The following is a 20568-nucleotide window of genomic DNA, read 5'->3' on the forward strand; positions in this document are numbered from 1 at the left end:
CATGTGTTTTAATGCTGCTGCAACGCAAAGATTTCCCAAATTGGGATCAATAAAGTTCTATCTTATCTTAAACCAACAACCAGTGTTCCGGATGAGGATCATCTCTTTACAAAAATATTCAAGTGCTAACCCATATTGTTACTTCTAAATGAATTTATTTCCAAACGCATTATAATGCAGTGTGATGTAAACAACAAAAAGTACCACAGACGTATGCTTAATTTATATTTATTCATCAACCAACCACATCAATAACATTGTTTTTAAAACAATAAAATGGTCCTATCTGGCAATGGTTTAATAATAATAATAATAATAATAATAATACATAATATTTATATAGCGCCTTTCACGAAACCCAAGGTCGCTTCACAAGTCGGGCAGGGGGGGGGGGGGGGGAGTAGCGGAAAAGAGGCAGACAGGTCAGGGAGGGGGGGGGCAAGCAAGTAGCGGAAAAATAAAAATAAACCTATCAAACTAACTATATAGTGGGGAAAGCCTTGGTGAAAAGGTGCGCTTTGAGGGCTTTTTTGAAAGTGTCCAAGGTTTACTTATGTGTTTCACCACAATACAAGTAAAAGGCCACCATAAGGGTGTATGTCTTGACTCTAGAGCGTTGGGGTTAGTCTAACATGAAAAGTATGGACAACAGAACATAAAATCAAGTTATGCAAACGGTTATAACATACAGTATTAAGAAATCATACAACACAACCATTTTTTTATGATTTAACTATGTATATTAAACATGTACATTCTATGTGTAAATCAAATATAACAATTTATAACAATGTATTATTTGGTTTTGAGAACAACAATGAGGTGATTCACCAAATAAACTATTTGTTGTTTATCTCAATGTCCCTAATTATACATCCTGAAATACTGTGCATTGTACATGTTGATTGAAGTACTTCAATCTATCAGGTTAATAGCTGGAGACCAAAAAGGAAATATAACTGACAAAGCAATTAAAGCAAGTAACGCAAAATAAACAAAAATGAACAATTAGAGGAAAGCTGTTATTGGCCTGCGGTGTAACAGGTGCAGTCATATAAAGTTAATGACAGGTAAATCCTATAAGAGATCGAAAATAATAATGCATATGCATCCCGTTCTGGGAAAAAAGGGAAAGACCTCCTGCTCTTGGACAATGATGTGCTCACCAAGATGTATGGTAACCAACAAGATATACTTGGAGATTTAGGAATTTACATTCTAGTGTTTCAAAAAGGATCAAAAGTGAACGGTTCATTGCTCAGGATGCATTCCAGGGACTCTGAGCATTTTCTTCGATACAATTTAAGTTGTGTACAAGTGAAATGTTTGGTCTGATGCGGCGGCATAGGGAAAAGTCATATGGTCAACATATTCAAGGGTGATCTTCCATTGAGGAGTCTAAATACAATCTCTAAATATAAAGTCAGTAAAGTATTTACATTTCTGATAGCACATCAAGTCTTGGCGGATATTCGTGCTTGAGAGCAGCAGCAATCTGGGGAAATACAGAGAAACAAAAAAGAGGGGCAGATCAGAAACCAAATTTGAGGTTTCTGAATACACAATGTATGTTTAGCATTAATGAATACAAAAGTAACAGCAACATGTCTAGGTTGAGGCTAAATCAACAAAGAGACTGCACATTAATTCATAAGTAAATTACCTAAATGATGTTTCCTTCTTCATCTTCACTGGTGTCTGGACTGCTTAGGCCACTTTGACTTTTTCTCCTTCTCCTAGGAGTACTCTCAGTCTTGAGAGGTCATCAACCTCCTTGAAACCTGGGATTACAGAGTTCAACTTGTTCCAATAAATGCTCCTTACTTCGTTGAATGTTTGGCACTTCAGGAGGAAGTGCATCTCTGTCTCAGTCTCACCTGTCGTACAGTGACCACATGTTCTGTTCTCTTTTGGTTGCCAGGATCTTTTGAGTCTTCCTGTTTCGATTGCCAGTTTGTGGTCACTGAGCCTGTACTTGGTTAGGATCTGTCTCTGCTTTCTATCTCTGACAGTAGAGAGATACTCTGCCAGCTCATACTCTCTGTTTAGAGCCAGGTAACATTCTAATCTACTTTGGCTTTTAGTTTCTTCTTCCCAATGTTGTAAATAGTTGTCTTTACATTGTGTTATAATGCGTTTGACTGTGATTGGTGTTTGGAGAGCAGTGTTGTTGAGAGACTGGTCAGAGTGGCTCTGAGAGGGGGCAGTTAGCCTCAGCACCAGCTGACATAGGGGACTCTTCTCTGGGGTTAGCTCTTGGCTTTGGAGGGCTTTGGAGTGGAGGGTGTCTCGGGGGCTGGACCTAAGGTGGTTAAAGAATGTCAGTGCTCTCTTTTGAGTGTTAATGATCAGTGGGTATCTGCCTAATTCTGCTCTACATGCATTTGTTGGTGTTTTTCTCTGAACACGTAAAATGTATCTGCAGAATTCTGCATGGAAAGACTCTGTTGGATGTTTGTCCCAGCGGGTATAGCTCTGGTGACTGAGTGGACCCCATACTTCACTACCGTACAGCGCAATGGGCTGGATCACACTATCAAAGATTTTGAGCCAGATTTTAATTGGAATTTGGACATTATAAAATGTTCTCTTAATTGCATTAAGAGCTCTTCTGGCTTTTTCTTTGAGTGCATTCACTGCCATGTTGAAACTTCCTGATGCTGTTATGGTTAAACCGAGGTAGGTGTAACTCATACTATGTTCGATGATATGATTATTTATGGTAAACTGGTATTTGTTCTCCTGACATCTGGGGCGTTTTTGGAAAACCATGACATTAGTTTTCTTCACATTGACTGCCAGGGCCCAGTTCTTACAGTACTGGTCTACTATGTCCAGCTGTTGTTGGAGTCCTTGTTCAGTAGGAGACAGCAGAACAAGGTCATCAGCATAAAGCAGACACTTCACCTCTCTCTCTAGGAGGGAGAGGCCAGGAGCAGCACAGTGATCCAACTGAAAAGCAAGTTCATTTATATATATATTAAATAAAGTGGGACTTAAATTGCAACCCTGACGAACACCTCTTCTCTGGGTGAAGAATTCAGTTTGTTTGTCTCCAATTTTAACAGCACACTTATTCCCTAAATACATTGATTTAACCAGATCGTACATTTTGCCCCCTATACCACAATGTAGAAGTCTATAATAGAGCCCTTCGTGCCAAATAGAGTCGAAAGCTTTTTTGAAATCAATGAAACAAGTGAATATCTTACCATGTTTTGTTTGGTGTACATGTTTGTTAACTAAAGTGTGAAGGGTATATACATGGTCGGTGGTGCGGTGTTTTGGAAGGAAGCCAATTTGATTTTGACTCAAGATGGATTGTCGGTTAAGGAAATCTTGTATTCTTTTATTTAGAATACTACAGAATAATTTCCCCAGACAGCTGCTGACACAGATGCCACGGTAGTTATTAGGGTCTGATTTGTCTCCATTCTTATGAATGGGGGAAATGAGCCCTTTGCACCAGATGTCAGGAAAACATCCTGACTGCAATATGATATTGAACAGCTTTAATACTGTACCCTGCATCTCTGGGGTGCTGCATCTGAGCATTTCGTTTTTAATGTTGTCTGGGCCACAAGCTTTCCTTGGCCGGAGAGATTGTGTCTGTGTGGTCAACTCTTCCCAAGTCATTGGGAAATCAAGGGGGTTTTGGTTGTCTTTAATAGTTTCTTCTAATGTTTGGAGTTTCTCTTTTGTAATACATTGATCTGAATTCATTAGATTTATTGGTATGTCTTTGTACAAACTTTCAAAATGATCTCTCCAGATGTCACCGTTTTGGATGGGTAATGCTTGCGGTTGTTTTGTGTTGAAGTTGCTCCACAGATCCCAGAATTGATTTTGATCAATGGCTTTCTCAATATCCTCAAGTTTCATGTGGGTATAATTTTGTTTTTTGTTCCTTATTGTACATTTATATTTGTTTAAAAGGTCATTGTATCTAATGCGTAAGGCTGGGTTGTTTGGTTGCCGATGTTTTTCATTTGCTATTTTTCTCAGGTCTTTTCTGATGGTCTTGCATTCCTGGTCAAACCATTTGTCAGCGTTTTGCCTCTCACTCTCTCACTCTCTCACTCTCTCACTCTCTCTCACTCTCTCACTCTCTCACTCTCTCACTCTCTCACTCTCTCACTCACCACAAATGAGAATATAAAGAACAAAATAATAACTTATTTTCACACAACAAAGGTCAACTGTACACACAGGTCATTTCCTGGACCTATACCAAAGTTTGAATGTAGGCCTCCTGCAACAACCCACATCGTAACAGAAAATGTCCTATTGGGAATTCAGTTCCAATAATAATGAAGCCTCCAGGAGCAGATGAGCCTAAGGGCTAATAGCTCATATTCAGTCTGCTGATGTTTGCTATTGCCATTTCTGTGGTGGCAAAGTAAAAAAGAAAATAAAAAACATAAGAAAAAAGATAACAATTAAGGACAAGTGTGTGCTTTTTCAGCGTTTGACCGGTCACAGCCTTCTCTCCATTATTTGAGCAAATGTCTTCTTCCTGAGTCACTTCTCTCCTCCATCACAGTGGCTGTGCATATCACTTTTGCGTTGCTTGCGGAGCCTACGCTTGTACTCGGCTGATGACTGTCCTCCTCCTCATTCACTTGTTCACTTTCGCTGGTAATATTCTCCTCTGTACCTCTCGTCCGAATACCTCCCGTTTTGAGCCACGTTTTTAAAATCATTCAGCTTTCTTCTTTCTTTAGCTTGCTTGCAACGTTAGCGGGTAGTAAGGTCGTAATTAGCAACGCCAGAAATAAAATAAAATAAATGTTTTCGTTTCTAAATCTAAAAACAGCAATAGCCTATTAGAACTAATTTAAACCACAGTTTCAATTATCTCAAGCTTATTTTCATTCGTTGTAGTATTTTGATAGTATGATTTATTTTGTAATTAATGTTATTCAATCAAGCCTCAGACTGATGGCACTTGTCCCTATAGCCTGTTTTAAATTGAAGTTGTCTGAGGTCCTTACCATCAGCTGCTGTTGCAGTAATAAGTAGTGTACCTTAATGTCCCAAATGTGCACAATGTAGTGACTGCTTTTCGTCTTGTTGTTTACTTAGTTGTGTTTCCTGAATTTTATATGTCTGTGTTATGTGTAAAGGTTAAAGGTGGGGTAGGTACGTTTGAAAAACCGGCTCGAGATACACTCTTTGTTATATTCCATGGAATGCTCTTAACATCCCGATAGCAATGAATATCTTCAGTGCTTTGACAAAAAATCCATTAAAAAATGTCATCTGTGGAAGGCTCTGTAAGGAAGTGGAATATTTTATCCGGTTGTGTATTTTCAAATTCTAGCTCACTCGAGCTGGTTTCTCCAAAATTACCTACCCCACCTTTGAATAAAAAAATTAAAAAAAGATAATAATCTTTTTTAAAAAAATGTTTAATCTTTTATATGTCAGATTCCTCCACGTACCACTAGCGGGAGCTGGCGTACCACCAGTGATACGCGTACCACAGGTTGAGAACCACTGCTCTACATAATATGTGCATAACTCAGCAAGGTATACCTTCATATAACAGAACTTCAAATTAATTATTATGAAATATCTGAAAACTGACCCATGCCATGAACTTCCCACGGCCACAGCGCGGACATGATGCTCCCTCCAGAGAGGGAATGCTCCACTGCAGCAACATCTATGCCTCTGGCAGAGTCGTGTACCAGCTGGTTGTACTTCAGTACCTCCTGATTAAGGCGCTTTTTGTCGTCTGCAAGCTTCCTTCGAAGTCGATGGCGGAGCTTGCTGCTGTCTGAAAGAGACATGAAGTAGTGGGATAGGGATATGTGACAAACTATATTTGCAAGTGCAAAAAATATATATAATTCAGTAGGTAGAATCTGCAACCTAAAACATTATATTGTTATACCATTCTGTCGGTAAAGGGATTGCTTCCGCTGCTTCACACTTAGGTAAAGCCCCTCAATGCTTTGCTGCATTGCTGTTTGAAGGATGTCTTCAGAAGTACCCGATGTTTCTGATGTTCCTGTAGAAATAATATTGGCAGTAAAATGCACTGTTACACAACACGTAAAGGTTTTGAGAAACAAAGATGTGCAACATATTTAACACCTTTTAACACAAATTGATGGTACAACTATGGAAACTGGAACATATCAGAGATAAACATGGACACATAGTTGGTTTGCTATTGCTTGAAGATTATGTCCCTGTCTACTGAAATCCAGTGAGGGTCCCATTACGTGGCATGAAAAATCAGCCTTATTGCCTTAAAATTGGCTGCTCTTTAGGATCAAATCTTTAAATTCAAACAGTCATGGACAGTGATATGTAGCTGGTGTTATCTCGTCGTGCTTACCAGATGCCCATTCCTTCACGTCAGAAATCCACGTCGACACCATGTCATCTGAGACACAATGTAGCTCCGTCTTGAGTTCCTCAAGACTTGCAGTCTCTTCCAGGGGCCTCTTACTAGTCTGATAAACAGTAGACGATGGACATTTATCAAGATTAAAACTTGCTATGATTAACAACAAGCCATGTGCAAATGACAAAGGACACAACAACACCTTTAATAGGAGGCTCACCTTCACATATCTTGTGGAAAGTGCCTGTTGAAGGGAGTCACCTTTTTTCCTGTTCCATCCCATTGCATGCACTGTGAGCATGTCCAGTCATGCTTTTGAAAGCAATAATGAGGTTATGATGTGTCATCTAAAAAAGTATGCAATAATAGGGCAAAACCTTCCACTCACCTGCTTTGGACATGTATTTTGTTGTCAGGGCACAACGGGACAGATAGCTGTTGACCTGCTCCACCTCTTCCCCAGCGGTCATCCCTGCTCCCTCCTGGTTCTTCCCACTCCATATAATCTGATGGTAAAAGGTTGCTGGAATTGTTGTGCAAAGAGGCTACATACTACTATACTAAACAGTATAGCTTAGATATTTACTACTTCAGTGTTATAAATATAAAAAATATAAATGTACGTGATACAAAAATATTTCACATACCTTGCATTTGGTAGCATGGGATCGAGCATGCATTACACTGAGGAATGGCTTCATGGTGGTCAGCTCCTGGAGAGCAGGAAGGACACTTGCAGCTTTCTCCATGTACGACCAGTACTTGCAAGCCACATCCATGGCGAAGAACTTGGCTTTGGCTGGCATGAGTTCCTTTTGAAGATACAGGAGGTAGGCGAATATCTCCCCCCTGTACATATGTAAGGCCTTCAAAAGAAACCCATGGCGACATACAGCCACCTCCATCCCTTCTTCATCCAGCTTCGAAGCCCTCCTTGACGTCTCCCTCGCTGCTGTCCAGTGGGAGTCCCCACATGTGCCTCTTCCCTGGGTCTAAGACACACATTACATCATGACAAATCAGTTAAAAGCAATGGAATCACGATCTACACCATTTGTTCTAATTATTTGATTTTGGAGTAGATGGTAAGGAGAAGTAGCTAAATTTGAAGAAAGTCAGGGTCGGATATACATGGCTATTTTTGTGATATACCTATAAGGTAAAATGACGAATAAAAACTTGCATTTTTCAGTGATCTCTGTATTTTGTCGGCAAATGCAGCCACCGCGCTGTCTTCTGCTACAAAGCGCCCATTAAAAAAGGCGCTGCCATCAGAACTGAGGAAAAAAAGATTAGCAAACATATCCATAAAATAGAAACAGTAATCAAAAAAGTTAAATAACAACATTGTAAAAACAGCACCTTCCACTTCGCCGAAAGCGATACAGCTTCCTGTTTCCATCGGCAGAAACAGCCAACATCTCCGGCGTGCAGGCAGGGCAGATGAAAGGAGCACCACAGCAGAGCTGGTCTTCCTCATACGAGGCATAGGAGAACTCCAGAAAGCTGCGCTGCAGTGCATCTCCGTTGACAGGTCCAGACTGGAAGATAATTACATATATTGCTGTGATTTTGTCTATTTACGGAAATGTTATAATGTATAATATGGTAAAGAATATTTACACTTACTCTTCCTCCACACTTTGTGCGATGCTCCAGCAGCTTTGCAAAGGCCTGTCTGGAGAATCCCGGAGAGATGACCTTGAGCTCTTCAAAGGAGCTCAGGAGGTCCAAGGTGTAAAGTGTGGAAATACTGACCGAAGCTGGCCAGTATCCACTCTTAAGGAGGACTTTCAAGTCGGGGGTCCACTGCTGCTGGCAAGTTTGACAGACATATAGTGGCAGATGCAAGTCATAACGCCCTTGGAACAAGTAAATAAACATAATTAAGACACATTTTACAACAGCTCCATCTACAAATAGTCAAAGATGAACAGATATTACATGAAGGTTTTACTCCAAGTGGAAGCACAATGCCTCAGCCCACAACAGTAAACATATAACAACAATTCAATAGAAATCCAAATATATATTTATATATATATATTTGTTTACCATTGATGGTAATTAAAATGACTGGTTTGCCTGGTACCACAGTGAAGTTTGTGCCTTTACAGGAGCAGTTGGGTGCCTTCAAAGTTGGCAATATGCAAGCTGTAAAAAAAAAAAGAAAAGCACTAATTACCATTATATGCTGGCCGAAGAGACATGTGAACATCAAAATGCAAGTTTGAGAGAGCATACCTTGGTCATGGGTGTCATATCCACCTTCCACTCTAACAACACACGTTGTTGGACTAATTGGTTTAAAAAAAAACATTCATTAAACTGTCCCTGTTGTGGAGTGGCTGGTTCTTGTGATGAAGTACATCACAGTCTCCACAGAACCACTCCTCGGGGAGACTCTCTACACCTTGGGAGGAAATACAAAATTATTCTAATATCCTAGAATTACTTTCATTTTCATGTGGGTTTTCTCTAGGTATCCAGTTTTCTAACATCCCAAAAGTCATGCATGTTAGCTGAAATAGCAGGGCACTGAGCATTAACACTGAACAATTACAATTAGGTAAAGTAATTTAAATAAAGGTAAATGTTATCTCACCTAATAACAGCCGGCTCGTGGCAGAGGCCACACAGGGGATGACCAACAGCCTCTTTTTCTAGAAGGCATTGCAGGTGGTGTGGTCTCGCTTCTTTCCAGCGCTCTGAGGCTTTCTGCTGCCGAAAAGACCAGGATGAGGCAGAGCTTTTTTGAGGCTCAGGAGGAGGACATGAGGAAAGAATGTCAGAGAGTCTCTCCATATTCTTTTCTGGGAACAGAATGGGAAACTTTAACTGTAAATGACTATATTTAAGATGAACACTAAAAATCAAGGATCATTTCTTTGCTCAGAATGGAACTGGCCAATATCTTTACTGAATTACATTCCTCGTTCGAGTCCTGAACTGTCAGTTGTGTATAAGGTTATTTTCTCTCACTAACACAATTTATTTAAAAATTGATTTTAGTTTTAAACTTAAAGCCATTTTTGTGATTTACCAAATTCGTGTTGTGCTGAAGGTTCAGTACACAGAGCCTCCACAATGGAAGACTGGAAGCCCTCAGTCGGGGGGGTGTGACTGTAAAACATCACACAGAGGGTTAACAACAGATAACTGATGATTTGTATTATCTACCTATTGTTTAAAAGCTTGTGAAATTAAATAAAGCATAGTTCTTATGACACCGCAGTGGGAATGTCTCTGACACTAGTGTCACTATGCATTTATATATTGGAATTATTGTAGACCCTCAACAAGCAATTACTGTGTTTTAATTCGATTTTCCAACCATTTACTTAGTAAATTCAAAGAAATTTAAAATAATTGGGATTTCAACCTGTAGCTGAGCCTTGGCGTCGCCCTCCACGCCTCCCTCTCGGCTTGCCACGTCCTACACAGCCCCTTTTAGGGGACTGTTAAGTGTCTCCTACAGAGCATGCCCGTTTCCTCTCCTCAGCTGCTTTCTGTGAACAAGTAACAACTCATGTAAGGTTGATGTTGCTGATAAACTGATACCATATGACAGTGGACAAATAGAAGTAAATTAATTCACTTGAAGAACATTTTTGCTTCAAGTTTTTCCTACCATATACAAATAATGAAGTAAAACAAGTTGAACAAGCTTTATTTTAGTAAGCCTCTGCCCCCCATGTTGTAATGATGAACCGTTTTGCAAAGGCCCTATACATTGATCCAAAATCCAGTTACTCTTGGCCTGTTCAGCATTTTTTGGATAACAGATAGTGCCAAATTCAAGTGGGAAATTAATGAGGTCATATAGGTTAAAACACCAACCTTAGCTTCAGCTAGCATGTGTTCATGCTTCAGCTCAAGAGTCATGCGTTTCCCTTCTTTGGATGTGGGATTATTGGGGTCTGGGTTGTGTTTTGTTGCCATTGCAACACAGCCAGCTAGCCAGCCAGCCAGCCAGACAGACAGACAGACACAACAGATATGCAACAGCTGCTGTATGAGACAAACAGAGATAGAGAGACAGATTGTAAGATTGAGATGGATAGATGAAGAAATAGATTATGAATGATAGAAAAAGATAGAGACAATAACTATAAGAAAGGTAGGTAGATAGACAGAGAGATAGGTTGAGTTTGGCTCTTAAAAGTGACGTTGGTTTTATGATGGTGTAGATCAGTGTATGGATTTGTGGTGTGGGTACGGGAGCTGCAGGAGAGAACAGAAAAAGGGAATTATGTAGTGAAACTAGCTTTTTTAAATGCACATTGTGACGGTTTAACTACTTTAGACAGACTAAGTTAATTTACGTGTTTCCTGTTTCATACGCGTAACAAGCACATGGACTATGCCCCTCCCCCCCAAACATATTAAAATGTCGGCCAGCGTTAGTACTGTCATGTGTAAAACAAACGCGATTAAGATAACGTATAACTCACACTTTAACACCGACGTATGTAGCCGTAATTAAGACAAATATTTTTTACACACCACTTATGAGCTGATATAAATGTAGCTAAACTAGTTTAAGCTTATGTTGAACGTGAGCTAGCTAGCTAGCCGCCCGCAAGAATAATTTCACATTAATGTTGCTTTGCTGATTATGGCGAAAGCATTTCTCAGACTTAGAACAGTTCAGTATGTATGATGAACCATGCGAGTAAAGGCTTAAAAAAAAGCCCCAATTATTAAATCTAAGCAAAACATGTATCAGACTTTAGTGACCCAACTTACTTTGTCAGAGGCTGGATCGCAATGCCGGTGGCAGCGTCTTTGGCCAATAGGTGGTGCTCTGAATGATGTAATTTCCTGTACCGATTATACAATAAAATATTAATACATTTCCTATATTTTGACACGATAACTCTTTAATAACCTAAGTAGCCTACGGACAAAAACAAAAAAGTATATATTGCCTTATAAAATACAGAAAAGTTTAAACATCTAACATGATAATAATAAATACAAAATAATGATATCTTAAACCAAAATAAATGAAATGGAAAATTAACCGACAAAAACAATTTAACATAAATAAAACAAGGATTAAAACACGGATAAGTTTGACTCAATGTTGTGTAAAGTACCCGTTATGGTTAAAAAATATTTTTTAATATTTTTATTTTTTGAAAATAATACAGCTTCCAGCTTCCAGACACGAAGAGGAGACACGAACAATTCTTCCACTTGAAATGCATTTAAACTGTGTGAGAGAGATGTTTAATCGGTTCATTTTAATTGGTTAATAATTGGTGTTTAATACTGGCAACTTCTAATTGTTGGGGGGGGCGGCGTTCGATCCAGTTTCGATTCCGTAACCTTGGCGCACTGCCACTCCAACATCCAATCCCGACTCGAAGTTTAATCTTTAGGACTGTAGTCCTAAACGATAGCTGGGGATTATGGGTAGTGTAGTGTCTTCGGCCATCCTAAACTCGATGATGCTCGAAATGTCCCTTATAGGCCTACGTCTGATTCCGGTTATTTTTATTTTGAAATTCAGTTCCCGAAGGACGGCAAAAAAGCCAGAGATTATAGAATTAAACAAATAAATAAAAACAAGGATAATTGTGTGTTATTGTTGACTAAATAACAGTTTTTTATTTTGAAAAGAATAACAAATTAGAAGGAAAAATGAGCCCCATTAATTTTCCTCACAGACAGCAACAAAAGTCCGAAATGAAACGATTTTAAATAAAAGCAATAATCGTGGCTTGATATTGAGTAAGAACATGTTTTTATGAACCACACAGCTTCCGGTCTTCCTATAACACGTAATGCCGTGAGACTACCAACAGAAATACATTGCTTTTAAAATCGTGCTGTGCAACACGATAAAAAAGGGGAAAGACTACCAATAGAAATACATTGCTTTTAAAATCGTGCTGTGCAACACGAAAAAAAGGGGGAAATCGTGTTGGTGAACACGAATCAATAGATAAAAAATCGTGTTGGTGAACACGAAATGCCGTAAGACTGGGTTGGAATTAGCAACGAGCGAAAAATACTAATAGATTACTGCACCGTAATTCACTCACAAAACCTTATTATTTATCTTTGCTGCACATCCAACACATCGTTTCAAATCGTGAGATGACACAGAATCGATGGGTGCCGACATTATTACTCAATGATACGAACTCGCAGAGATAATAACAAGAACAGACATCAAAACATGTGGCGCTAGGTAGCTAAAAACGCTAACATGGCTCACCTGTGTCGTAGTCTGGTCAAAAGTGGTCTTCAATGGCAATAAAAACGCTGCCGAAGTTAATCCATAGGTTAATCCAATGTGTCTTTGTCCCTTTGAAATGATTTCTGATAATCCATAAGCAATAAACCCTGCGTTTCCGTTTCCAGATATCAGAGCTAGAGCTATAGCTCTATAGCTTCACTCTCATGCAAAACTGCATGCGCGAAGCCCCCACCTTTTTGTTTTACCATGTGTGTGTGTAGGGAAATCCCCCTTTGATTCTATTGGCTCTAACGGTCAGAGAGAGATGTCAATCAGCAAAATCGACAAAGGGGGGCCAGAGATATGGAAAATCCACCCAAATGACCCCAGAAGTGGGTTTTTGTTTTGCTAAATCTCTCTAAAAAAGTCAGATTTCACTTGTTTTGCATCAATCTTGATACAGGGTACTTATATGTTATACTTTGGATTCCTAAAGTCTACTAACTCATCATCCAAGGGTAGTTTTCACTATAAGTAAAAAATATTTTTTGGACGGACACTATAATTTACAGTTGTTTACTATCATCAATCTGAATTTTCTTTAAAATAAAAAACATCTATATGGATTCTGACTCTTCTACATCCAACTCACAGGTTTATCAGTACTTTGAGAGAAACGATTATTAATTTAACCCTTTTAGAAGGGAAGATATGGTCATTTGTTCTGGGAATGTCATTTTCGAGCCTGAGACCTGAAAAACAGGCTCAGGGCTAAACAGGTTAAATACATTTTGTCTTTTGAATTGTTTGTCTAAAGTCAAGGATCTAGAACTGGTACTTAATTTTAATGATACAGTCTGGTTATTATGCTGTTTGGAGGAGGCCTCACAGGTAAGAGCACTAACTAGCTACCATCACTTGTACCTTAGCTTGACTTAAATGTATTAAACGTATAATTAAGTGATATCAAAATATAAACAACTAATGTCGTGTAAACATATTAATATTTGCTTGATTCCAGTGTTGAATTTAGCACAATCACATACAAACGTTAAGGTATTTTAAGATTCTGAAGTATTATGCTAAAAACTAAATAACTTAGATTATTATTTATAGTTTTGCTGAATAGTTTCATGTCCGCTTACCTTAGAAACGCAAAATGCGACGGCAGTGTGCAGATGGGGAGCATGTTAGCTTAGTAGCTTCAGCTAGCTCTGGAACTTCCAGCTCGGTGGCATGAGGTCCCGCCTCTTTGCCCTTATTTGGAGCAGGCGGGAGTTGAACTTTGACGTCACTGACTCCGCCTACTAAGGGCTTCTCGGCAACTCTGCAGAATCCTATGGGTGACGTCACAGACCCTACGTCCATTTATATATACAGTCTATGGGTCTACTAGAATACAATTTTCCAAACTCACATTGGTTTCTCATACAGCACCTCTGTATAGTTTGTTTATTCACTCTCTGTCCTAAACGGCTTGTTGGAGCTCCTGCCTCCCCCCCCTCTCCCTGTGAGCCCAGTGTGCTCTGATTGGGAAGCTCGCCCACTCTGTTCTGATGAGTGTTACGCCCAGATCTAGGGGAACCTAGGCGCAGCATAAAATGTGCACTCTCCCCACTTTGGAGACATGGACACCGAGACAGAGAATGCCGTTTGGTCATTTTAATTACCAAAGTGTTTTACAAGGAAGCGCAACAACCCACAAAACAAACAAATCTCTGAACACATATATATTGCCTAACAAATAAGAAAAATAAACGTACAGGCTTCTTACCTACTCTGACGTATAAACAGGAGAAAACGAGAATTAACCAAAAGAAAAGGGTTTCACACTTTCGCATAAATTAAAGCGTGTCCAACAAGGAGAGGTTAAAGTAGTTTCTTTTCTGAGGGTTTTAAGACAAACAAGAGGACCGGTATATGCAGTGCTTGAATTGGAATAAAAAAGGTGCCAGTACTTTAAATCAGCAACAAGTATTTGGCACAAAGTCATAGTATATCCTATAATGCTGGTGGGTTTGTCTCTTTACTGTATATTTTATAAAGGCTCACTGTACTTAAACAAAATGACTCAGGGTGCATCTGAGATTAGAGGGGGTGCAGTGGTAAAGTGCTATTTTTATAAGTGGGGAGTGGACCTGACACCCTCTAGTCTAGGGGGGTCCGGGGGCATGCTCCCCCGGGAACATTTTTTTTTTAATATTGAAGTTAGATGCATCAATCTGGTGCACTTTGAGAGCAAAAGGAAAATATATATGGATACCTCTCAACATCCAAAATGAAACAACTGTAAACAGATTTACTTTTTCTTTATGGATATAAAAGAAAGTAAAGCTTGACTCCTACTGGCTGGTTAAATGACTCCTCATCCCTGAGGCCACTACCAGTTTTTTTTTTAACCCTAACCCAGATTTTTTTTCAAATGTTGGACTTAAATGCATCAATCTGGTGCATTTTGAGGGGGAAATAAAGAGACTACACCCATATGAAACAAAAATGTATACATTTAAATAATCATAAAATCATAAGTACATGGCCATAACCAATAACATACAATATCCAATATGAAAAAACATTGAAACTTGTTTATTTATTTGTTTTTGGTTCATTTATAGTTGTGAGTGTGTCTGTGCTCCTGAATCGGCCTCTCCTGTCTCCCTCCTCTCCCCCCTGCTCCTCTTTGAGGCAACAGCAAAGACTAGTTTTAGCTCTCAACAAGTTTATCTTACCTTTTTTCACCTAGTTAACATTTTGTTTGTATTATTCATGCATATTTTACTAATCACTACCCCCTCAAATGGAAATATGTGTTTACATAAATGCTGACCGAACCGTTTGAGACCCACTGAGATAACTTAAACTAAGTTAACTATCTAAAGACTCAGAGCTGTAGTTATCAGCCTCTCAGTCTGACAGCAAAGGACTCTCCCTCCACCTTGTTGTTGAAAAAGCTCCTTATATCCGTTAGCGCAGCTAGCTAGCACCAGATGCTAACAACAATACACGTAACCGGTGCGAGCGCTTTCTCGCTCGCTCGCGCCACACATACACCAACACACACCCTCCCGAGCTTGAATGACACACAGAGACCAATCGAGGGCATGAGTATGATCTTTATGAAAGTGGCAATGTCGGCAGGCCACGTCATGTAGACAGCCAGTCACCCTCTGTGAGGCAGAATCAGACCCACATTTGCGCTGCGTTGCGTTTACAATATATACGTATATTGCCGGCGGCTGAGTACCGGCATTTTACCGGTACTCAGTAAGAAGTGCCGGTACCACATGGGTAAAAATCAGAAGTGCCGGTACTGCGTACCGGTGAGTACCGGCCCAATTCAAGCACTGGGTATATGGTATAAGTAGGACCACAGCACAACAGGACAGATATAAAAGCAACAATGTTGTGAGAAGGAGAAGTTGAGTCAGAGAGAGGGCAGAGGAACTGCACGGCTGCAGCTTAATATGCTCCCGTCTTCTTCAGGTGGACCAATCAGCAGGTTGAAGGTAGCTAACGGGCCCCACTGCTTGCTCACTCACACACAATCAGACACAAGAGGAGGGAAAAATATCTACACACAAATGACATAACGACCCAGGGTCGTAACATGAGTCCACCACCTTTACAGCGGAACATCAGTGATTATGTTATGCTGTGGCTCAGTGGATAGAGTGCTGGACTTCGAATCAGGGGGTAGCAAGTTTGAGTCCCACTGCAGTCAGCATGTCGTTGTGTCCCTGGGCAAGACACTTCACCCTAAATTGCTCCTGTGGGGATTGTCCACAGTCCTGAATGTATGTAAGTCGCTTTGGATAAAAGCGTCTAACAAATGACATGTAATGTCAGTCGATTAAATGGCTGTCAGTCGATTAAAATATTTAAATTGCGATTAATCGCATGATTGTCCATAGTTAATCGCAATTAATCGCACATTTTGCATCTGTTCTAAATGTACCTTAGAGGGATATTTTTCAAATTTTTGATACTCATATCAACATATGAGTTAACAAATATGCTTTATGCAAATGTTTGTTTATTATCATTTGAACAATGACAAATATTGTCATGAATATTAAACACAACAACCCCGGAATATTAAAAATATTCACCTCAATTCAACCTGGAACCTCTCTCATAAAATACAATAATACAAAGTGTGTGTGTGCGTGTGCGTGTGCGTGTGCGTGTGTGTGGAGAGACACTGTGATGGATCGTTGGAGCTATGTGCAACTCAAGGCATATGCTCGAACGGGAGCTGCATGGACGCTGTAATCATGTTGCGCGTACTATCCGTGCTGAGTGTGCTGACTTTTCATACAATGTCCCACTGTCTGGCTACCTGCATAAAGTCAAGTGCTCGGCGCAGTTGTCGGCGAAATGTCGCTCCTCTGTTTTCATTGAAACAGCTCCTTATATCCGTTACCGCCAGTGGTGTAGTCTACGTGATACGCTGGTATACGCCATATACCCACTAGAAAATGCCAGTGATTTCCGTATGCCCTCTTAAAAATGAGCGATGATACGTAACAACATCATTTTGTGACTTCGCTTTCACGCTTTCGCCCCCTTCTGTGTTAATACTTTTGGACGTCTGGGGCTTCCGTCGCCTTTGGCCTGTTGCTAAGCAACAGCAACACACTTTGTTCGGCTCTGACAAACCCCACGTTTCTCTAACGTTATCAGAATTGGATCCTTCCATCATTCAAGTTCGCGGAGCGCTAAAAAGGAAGCAAACATGAAACGAAAACAGACGACAATATTTTAATGTTTTCCGAAGTTTTCCCCTATTACCAGTACAGAAGAAGAGCCAGGTCAGGCGGCTGTCCTAAAGGTGACAGAGAACGAGTCCGGCGCTACCGCAAATTTACCCAGTAAGTGAAATTAGCATGGTTATGATTAACGTAACAGTAGCTAACTAGCTAACTTGCTAGCTAATTTGATCAACGTTAGTGTGGTGGATCAATGGAAGAGAAAGGGAGCGAGATAGTGTGTGTGTGTGTGTGTGTGTGTGTGTGTGTGTGTGTGTGTGTGTGTGTGTGTGTGTGTGTGTGTGTGTGTGTGTGTGTGTGTGTGTGTGTGTGTGTGTGTGTGTGTGTGTGTGTGTGTGTGTGTGTGTGTGTGTGTGAGGAGCTCCATGGATTGGTCCATTTGGGTATGGTCACGTCACTGTACCCAGCAAGAAAATATATTGTTTTCCAACGAGGCGTTCTTGGGCAGCATAGACAGGTATTTTCTGTGTTAGAGTTTTACTCGCTACAGGGTGTACTTTGAGGGTTTGTGACTTTGCAGACCGTTTACATGCATAAAATACATAACACACAAGTGAACAGGTAATAACTGGAAAACCATGACATGGGACCTTTAAGGGTAAGTTAACTTAACGTTATCTTACAAGTTGAGAGAGTTAAGTTTAAAATCGTCAATGTAATGCACGTTAGACGTTTTGTGATACAACTTGCCGTTCGTTGCGCACGTTAGAACGTGCGTTCTAGTTCAGTGTCATTTGTTTGTTTGATGTCCTCAAGCTAAAGCAACATGATTGTTGATTTAAAAACAAATGTGATTTGTTTATTGAGAGATGTAGATTGATAAAAACGGTTTGCATGCAGTCTAATATATTTGCATTTTTAATGAGACTGCATAAGTTAAAAACTATTTAAAAACATAATTCATAAAAATACACTAAGAAAGTAAAAACAATATTCACAAGTATTAAAAAGTATATGTAAAGCATGTATTTTTACATTTATTATTTGATGTGCATTGTATTTACAGTAATCTTTTTTTTCATTTAATGTTTTTTACCTTACAACCTTACTACATAAGCTGTACTGCAACAACAACAACGAAAGTAAAGAACAACTGAAAAGAAACAAAGTTGTGGTCATTGTAAGAGTGAAATCCAGTTAAAACCTCCTATGGACTGTACCATCCCTTTCAAGCGGGGAAACTACAAATATACCCAAGGGCTTGACAGTAAAAAACCAGGGCTGTAAGCTGGAACAGTGAAAAATGTGACCTGAAAAAAGATAAAACACCACCCTGCAAACAGTCAGTGGACCCAAATCCATCATGGCTGATCAAACAGTCAGGAAAACAGTTTAGCAGCTCAAAAATGAGCGGACTGCATCAAAATGATCCTTCACATGACTAGCTAACAGTATCATCAGAACTCACGACGGCATGTCAGAAGACCAGCTCCAATATAGCTTCAATAAACTCTCCATGGGAGCCGACAAAGTCATGGAAACCAATGACGAAGTCATGGCAGAGGTCATTGCAGTAAAGGAGGCAGAGCTGGAAGAGGAGGAGTCAGTCGAACCAACCGAACAGCAAGAATCCGACATAGCAAGGACCACAAATGAATGTGACTTAAGGCTGAAGGAGGTTGGAGAGCTACTTAGAGGCATGCTTTAGCAACATTTTGGAGATGAACTGTGCACAGCTGTAGAACTAACAGAAGCTGAGTGTGAGCGTGTCGCTCGAGTACGTCCTGATGGAAACCGTGAGGCCTACGAATTCATGCTCAGCCATCTGAAGTCACTGGTGGGGACGGCAAATGAAGCTCATTGCAAGTGGCAGCAGTGGGTTCCAGTGGAAGACCAGAAGGAGTTCCGCAATCGGTTGAGAGAGATCGAACGGGAAGCAACCAGTCTGGTTTCCAGAAAGGCTGAGTTCATCATGGCGAGACGACAGGATCAGGTCAGGATCACCAAATACTGCCAGTCATCCCATCTTTACCCCAACCATTAGGCTGAAACCCACAGTTTTCCCCAGATTCTCTGGCTACAAGCGGGATTTACACAGGTGGAGAAGAGACTGGGAGTCGCTCCAAAAACAGGGAGAACCAACAGGCTCCAAAGAAGTGAACTAGATACAGTTGCTAGACAGTCTCGATGACAGGATCAAGAAAGACTTTCACCTCACTAGTTATAACACCACAGATGACATTCTCCGTGTCTTGGAGAACCGCTATGGCAATCGAACGGCTATTGCCATTGAAATAGTGGAAGACCTTCAGAAGATGCCATCTGTCAGAAGTAGCCAGCCAAGGAAAATTGTCGAGTTGATTCAAGCCGTGGAGAAAGCACTCTGGGACCTGAGTGACCTCGGAGACACAGGCGCCATAAAGAATCCTCTCGTAACAAAATCGAGAGAGTAAACTCCCTGAGTCCCTCAAAAAAGAGTGGCTTGTATATGTAGCCGATCCAAAAAATGGTGTGAGGCCAGATAAAAGGTTTGATTATCTCAGAGTTTCTCAAGCAGAAAGAGACTATCTATGAGGAGCTCGAGCAGCTACGAGATGAGGAGCCAAGTAAACTTAGTAAGCCGAGTTGGAAAGAACCCAGAATTGAGCAGAAAAGTGCCAGAACCAAGTCTACAAAGTCAGCTGATGACCAAGGCTGTGTAGTCTGCGGCGATGTCAAACACAAGAGGAAGCTCTACTTCTGCAAGCAGTTCAGGGCTCTGAGTGCAGCAGAAAGGAAGGCTTCAGTAAAGAAGTTGGGTGCGTGTACAAGATGCCTTGAGGTTCACGACGACCAGTCATCCTGCAAACCTGGCTTTCTATGCAGAAACGAGGACTGCAGAGATGGAGAGGCTGAGCATCACTACTACCTCTGTCCCAAATCTGTGTCAAAGAGGTCTGGTGACAAATCTGAAAAGGATAAAGACAAAAAGAAGTTCACAGATGTTCACGAAGATTTCATTAAAAATCTCCCACCAGACCTAGCAAAGCAGTGTAGGGAGGTTTTCTCAAACGTTGCCTCCAGAGTCTTCAAAACCTCAAATGACCAACAAAGTCTACTTGAAAAGAGTGGAATGCGAGAGCTTCCAGTGATCATGATGCTACTCGTCGTCACAGCTAACGCCGGACCGAAAGTCGGAACACTCATCGACTTAGCATCTGACACAAATTACATCACTCACAGAGCGGCGAGCCGCCTGGATCTCAAGAGTGAAGATGTCATGCTCGTTGTACATGGAGTTGTCGGAATGAAGATTCAAGTAAAGAGAAAGT

The 20568-nt window shown here is 40.4% G+C and overlaps 1 protein-coding gene across 9 annotated transcripts; it reads right to left on the minus strand.

Annotated features, from left to right (window-relative positions):
- Positions 1-212: 212 nt before the first annotated feature.
- On the minus strand, positions 213-13778 carry LOC307035368 (uncharacterized protein). Of its 9 annotated transcripts, XM_079674575.1 has the most exons (20): positions 13694-13778; positions 12588-12634; positions 11108-11182; positions 10199-10582; positions 9741-9867; positions 9402-9481; positions 8964-9171; positions 8603-8771; positions 8414-8512; positions 7988-8220; positions 7721-7899; positions 7542-7635; positions 7006-7350; positions 6747-6864; positions 6579-6670; positions 6350-6467; positions 5900-6016; positions 5591-5782; positions 1664-1781; positions 213-1495 (listed from the first exon to the last, which is right to left on the minus strand). In XM_079674575.1, the coding sequence occupies exons 8-15, from the start codon at positions 8676-8678 to the stop codon at positions 6666-6668; spliced, it is 1149 nt and encodes a 382-aa protein (XP_079530701.1). In that variant the 5' UTR covers positions 8679-8771; positions 8964-9171; positions 9402-9481; positions 9741-9867; positions 10199-10582; positions 11108-11182; positions 12588-12634; positions 13694-13778; the 3' UTR covers positions 213-1495; positions 1664-1781; positions 5591-5782; positions 5900-6016; positions 6350-6467; positions 6579-6665. The 9 variants fall into 9 exon arrangements, with proteins under 9 accessions (XP_079530701.1, XP_079530702.1, XP_079530696.1 ...); XM_079674576.1 differs by lacking the exon at positions 6579-6670 and having other exon boundaries at positions 8603-8765; XM_079674570.1 differs by lacking the exon at positions 6579-6670 and having other exon boundaries at positions 13694-13777.
- Between the last annotated feature and the right edge of the window lie 6790 nt (positions 13779-20568).

Source organism: Notothenia rossii (genome assembly GCF_949606895.1).
Source record: "Notothenia rossii genome assembly, chromosome: 4".
NCBI lineage: Eukaryota > Metazoa > Chordata > Actinopteri > Perciformes > Nototheniidae > Notothenia > Notothenia rossii.